This window comes from Emiliania huxleyi (genome assembly GCF_000372725.1).
Source record: "Emiliania huxleyi CCMP1516 chromosome Unknown EMIHUscaffold_1575, whole genome shotgun sequence".
In the NCBI taxonomy this organism is placed as follows: Eukaryota; Haptophyta; order Isochrysidales; family Noelaerhabdaceae; genus Emiliania; species Emiliania huxleyi.
The window spans coordinates 1-5,316 of NW_005201009.1; the positions used below are offsets into that span (position 1 = coordinate 1).

Here is a 5,316-nt window from a genome sequence, read left to right on the forward strand (position 1 = left end):
CCGGCAAGATGAAGTGCACTGCGCTGGGATAAAAGACCTTCGTGACCGCTTTGCCAAGGGTGGCAGGACTGGTACCGGCTGCGATTGCCACAGTGCTGACGATAGAAGAGAGGAGGCATCGCTATTAGCTATGACCTGAGATCTTGTCCCGCGGTCAATCCTTTTCAGTGTACCCGTGAGGCTGTCTCATCTGGTAGTCCCAGTGCGCGCCAGTCACGTGCCCATTGTCGAGCGAGTGGCGTTGTTCTTGGATCCCTTGGCAGCGGAATCTTTCTCCCTGATCCCGCGCCTCGTTGGACAAGTGCTCGCCCGAGCAGCAGTCGACCGCCGGCAGTTGACCGGCAAGATGAAGTCCACTGCGCTCGCAATCGGGATGTCCGGAACCGCCTCGCCGAGGCGCACAATAGTCCTCAGTCTGGCGAAGGCCAATTCTGTCATCCTGGAAAGCCCAGAGAGCGGGACGTCAAGAGGCCATTTCGGCCGAAAAGCAGCACTGTTTGGGGCGGTACTCGAGTACTCACTGCGGTACCGCGAAGCGGTACCTTTATTTGTCGCCTTCCATCTCGCCCACGCCTCCGCCGCCCTCCATCTCTCCCATGCCGCCCCCCCGCCCTCCACCTCGCCCACCCCTTTGCCACCACCCTCTCCTTCGCCGCCCCTCGCCCCCACCGTCCTCCACCTCCACCCCTCGCCCTCCCCCCCCCCGCCCTACCGAACCACCCGCCGCCCGCCCATGCCGACTTCCGCCCTACCGCCGCCCTCCCCCCTTTCTGCCCCTCCGCCTTCACCATCCCCCATCTGTGCGCCCCTCCCCGTCCGCTCCCTCCCGCTTGGCGCCCATCCCGCCCTCCGCCCTCGCCCTCCGCCCCTGCCCTGGCTGGCCTGGGTGGCATCTCCGCATCATCACGCGCCAAGTGGGAGGGAAGTGGACGGGGCCCTGAGCCGACCTAGCCCCAGACGGAACGGGGCGCCCAACACGTGCCCGGATTACTGTGCCTTCCCCGGGTGCAGCCTTTCGGTTCGTGAAGGGTCGGTGCGAGTCGTGCTTTCCTCGATCCCCCGCCCTCCCCCGCCATCTCCGCCGCTTTGGCTCTACAGCCTTACCACCGGGAGGCGGCGAGGCGAAATCAGACTCGGTCGAGAGACCCCAGATTGGCATCCATGCCTTCTGGACAGGGTGGCCCGCCACAACGACCCCTGGAATTGCGACTCGCCGCTTTCCTCCCGCTGTGATCCTGTGTGAGCTCTGTGTCTTGTTTGCCAACAACATACCTAAAACCTTTATCGTACAAAGGAGAAGTTTACTTCGTATGGTACCCACCCCCTACATTAATTCTTCGCACGTACATAGACACATACAGCCGACACGAGTGCCAGGGCCACCCCGAAAAAAGTGGTGCTCGCGATCCATTGGCTGGATGGCTGACTCGAGCGTCAGTGGCTCGATCGACCACGCCGACCCCGACCAGCCGCCGCCGCCCAAGCTGTCGGCAGATGCGAGCGAGGAGGAGAGGACCGCACGTGCTGCGATCATGAAGGAGCGGGCGAAGAGGCAGCGGCAACAGCACGAGAAGAACAGGCAGCCGAGGGAGCGCAGCGAGCGGCAGTATGAGAGCGGGGCGGCCAAGCGCAAGAAGGCGGGCACCGAGGCCAAGAAGGCTGATGCCAACCGCCGCCGCCAAGTCGTCAGTCAGCACCGCCGCCAAGCCAGGGAGAAGGCGCGCCCGCCACTTGGCGAGAGCTTTGCCTCCATCCGCCAGCGCGAGGAGCAGCGGCTGCTCGGCGAGCGCTTCCTGTTCGTGCCCCAGCGCGTGCGTGTATCTGAGGGAGAACTTGCTGGGCAGTGCGGCACCATGCTGGAGCGCGGCCAGCTGTGCTTCCCCGACCCGGTGCCAAACGACCCGCGGCACATCATGAGCCTGGAGCTTGACGCCTCGGGCCGCGTGGCAATCACGGAGCCAAAGCACCACCACCAAGTGCTGCTCGACGGGAGCGAGGATGAGAAGCCGGTGCTGCTCTCGCCGTACGCGGTGGAGCCGTGGCCGAGCGTCGGGCAGCTCGTGGACATGCACCACGGCAGCAACTTGGAGGACGAGCCTGATCGAGCCATGAACCACTTAGGCACTGTCGTCGCCTTTCATCCATGGCAGCATTGGGGACTCGAGGGCGAGAGCTTTTACCTCGTCAAGCGGCAGACATATGCGCTGCCGGAGCATGTCGAGGCGATGGCGGGAGGCGACGTGCGCGTGGGCTCGTGGGTGCGGCTGCTGCCTCCGCACCCGGATGCGCGTTACGAGCTCGGCCGGGAGGCAATCGCCCCCAACGCATACGGGCAGGTAACGCGGCGCAGGTTTGAGCTATCGGAGACGATTGCACGGCGCATGCTTGAGCGCCTCCACCTGCAAGAGCCTCTCACAACGGCCGACACACACAAGCTTCTGGAGATCGTGCCCGTGACAGGAGCTGAGGAGGTATACTTGCCGTTGCCCGACGTGCACGTGGTGCTACACCGATGTGAAACATGCAGTGACTGCTTGGTGCTCGAGTCCACATTCTTGCTTGCCTACGACACGGACTTTGCGCCCCTTGACAGCGAGGACATGCAAAACCCGTGCCGCTCTCACTGTCCAATAGATCATGATTACATGTGCAAGTGCGCGCGCGAGCAGTACTCACACTGGGAGTGTAGGACCGGATGCCGCGATTGTACCGGTAGTGGCAGCGAATGGGACAGCGAAAGGGATGAGGAGAGTGACATGTCTGTGTCCCCTTAAAAATATCTCCTTTGTACCCATGCGGAGCCTTTATTTGTTTAGGGGGTGAGGTGCTCACGTCCAGGAGTCGGCGGGGAGCTTTCAGCCGCCGCTCAGAGCGGCAACGTGGGTGACATGCTCCGCAATCTCGCAAGGGGCCTCGCCGGACATTCAAAATGGCACAACACCCGCTTCCGCAAGGCGCGGCAGGATGCTGTCAAACTCGCAGTCGCCAGCAAGTTTGCCGGCATGATCCGAGTGGCGGTTGGAGCTGGCGACGAAGCCGGTGTTGCTGATGCTGTGGCCCGAGCGAAAAAGGAGGGTGTGACACGCGAGGTCATTGAGCGCGCGCTCGAGACGAGCCGCAACCGAGAGGCCTACAAGGAGGAGATGTACGAGGGCTCCCTCGCCGGAGGAGTGCTCGTCCTCGTCGAGGCGTTGACAGACAACCCGAGGAGAACGGCGCCAAAGGTGCGCCACCTCTTCAAGGAGGGCGGAGGCGCACTCGGCGCAGCGGGGTCCGCGGCGTGGGCGTTTCAGAGGCGAGGTCTGCTGCGCGTCCAAGGCATCAGCAGCGACAACGAAGCTCTGATCGAGGCGGCGCTCGAGGCGGGAGCGCAGGACGTCGAGGAGGATTCGGCAGCACACCTCGAGGCTGACGACGGCCCCTGCGCCGCCGTGTTTTGTGAGCCCAACGAGCTGGCTGCAGTGCGAGCCACCCTCAGCGCGAGAGGGTTCGAGGCGAGCGAGGCTGCGATCCTCTTCGTGCCGAGTACAACCGCAGAGCCTGCGGCCGGCCTGCGAGAGGCAGCGGAGAGCGCGCTCCTCGCTCTCGAGGAGATGGAGGACGTAGAGGGTATCTGGCACAATCTTGCACCATAGATCGCGATTTTTTTCGAGGTCAGACCCATTCATGCCTGCACCCTGGCACCACTGTGGACGGTCCGTCCGACGTCGGGTAACCGTCGCCGCATCGCCCCTCGCGACTCAAGGTGCGCGCTGCGTGACCGCCGTGAGCTGCCCTCCCGACCCAATTAAAAAAATCCGGCGTTTCCCCTCCCGGTGAGCCGGGAGAGCGCTCCCGGCACCTCCCGGCACCCGTTTCCCCGCCACGAAAGCTCTGCCGAGAGCGCCGTTCCCATGGGCGGCGTTCCCGAACCGCTCGTAGGCGCCGCGCGGCATTGCCAATGCTCCATCGACGCGGTGCAGGCGAGCCCAAGCCAAAGGGGTGGACACGTGCCGCCAAGAACGCCTTCCTAATCCACTTTGGTGTGCGCACGGGCGGTGCTCCAGTGGACGCCACTGCCGACGGCGCCGCCGCCGACCCGCCCGCCGCCGACCCTCCCACCGAGGAGGTCGACGGAGCTGCAGACCCAGCGATGCAGTCCGAGGCCGCCGCTCCGGCGGCAGAGGCTGACGTCCCGATGGCGCAAGCGCTGAGCGATGCCGAGCTTTCATCAGATCACGAGCACGAGGAGCAGCCGCTGCTCCATGAGCAGCGGCTTGCGACAGTCAACCAGGAGCAGGCAAAACTTGAGGCGCTGCGTTGGACCGAGGAAGAGGTGGCTTTGTGGGTGAGTTGGGGGGGGGTGAAGGAGGACTTGATCTAGGCTGGAGATTACACGTGGAGCACTTGGAGGCGCTAGAAGGAGTTCGAGGAGGAGCGTGCGGGCTACATGGAGGAGACCTCGTGCGACGAGTCCGAGGACGAGGACGAGGACGAGAGCGACGGCGAGGCGCCCGCACCCGCCCCCGCACCCGCACCCGCACCTGCACCCGCGCAGCGTGCAGGGAAGCGTAAGGCTGCACCGCCTCGAGCACCGCCAGACAGCAGTGATGACGATGGCCCATCATTGCATGCGCCAGCACCGGCGCGGGCAGGGCGGGGGGCCAAGCCGGCAGCCAAGGGGTCCGCACGGCGCAAGCCGCCAGCAGCCAAGCCAGCAGCCAAGCCAGTAGCGGCCATGTCGAAGCGTCAGCGACGGAAGTGATCTGTACACACTGCATGAGTATGAATCGTGTGTGTGTGTGTGTGTGTGTGTGTGTGTGTGTGTGTGTGTGTGTGTGTGTGTGTGTGTGTGTGTGTGTGTGTGTGTGTGTACTATTGTACGAGATTTGTACATTGCGCTCTAGACGGGGGCTCTTGGGCAGCAGCTCACAGCCTATTTTTGGTCGGTTTTTGGCGCTAAAAATGCAAAATTTTCTTCGCGGGGCTCTGCCCCGCACCCCGCTGGGGCTGCCAGCCCCAGACCCCAGGCTGGGGCTCCGCCCCACACCCCGAGTTAGGCGCTGTCGCAGGCCAGAGGCCGAGTTACGGCTGCAGGCAAAAGTCGCTCGCTGCCGTCTGAGCTCGAAAAAAATCGCGATGTAAGAGCCGTGGTATGACCCAGAAAGATCTTCATCCCCCAAAAATAATGCAGTCTCGGGACACCTCGCACTTGATCCCTAAGGGCCTGCCCCTGAAAGTCACACAAATATCGAGTTGGGGATTTAAAGACCCTTTCATCGGCCATAGAACTTGTCGGCAAAAAAATGCCCTAAAAGCGTCACTCGGGGGGTAGTT

General features: G+C 63.5%; 2 protein-coding genes across 2 annotated transcripts; both read left to right on the forward strand.

The window, feature by feature from the left end:
- Positions 1 to 1,418: 1,418 nt before the first annotated feature.
- Positions 1,419 to 2,774, forward strand: EMIHUDRAFT_253127 (hypothetical protein; the record flags this gene model as incomplete). The annotated part of the gene is made up of 1 exon (XM_005785834.1): positions 1,419 to 2,774. One exon carries the CDS (start codon positions 1,419 to 1,421, stop codon positions 2,772 to 2,774), a length of 1,356 nt encoding a protein of 451 aa, XP_005785891.1.
- A 21-nt stretch (positions 2,775 to 2,795) lies between these two features.
- Positions 2,796 to 3,637, forward strand: EMIHUDRAFT_373457 (hypothetical protein; the record flags this gene model as incomplete). The annotated part of the gene is made up of 1 exon (XM_005785835.1): positions 2,796 to 3,637. Exon 1 carries the CDS (start codon positions 2,889 to 2,891, stop codon positions 3,633 to 3,635), a length of 747 nt encoding a protein of 248 aa, XP_005785892.1. The 5' UTR covers positions 2,796 to 2,888.
- Positions 3,638 to 5,316: the final 1,679 nt, after the last annotated feature.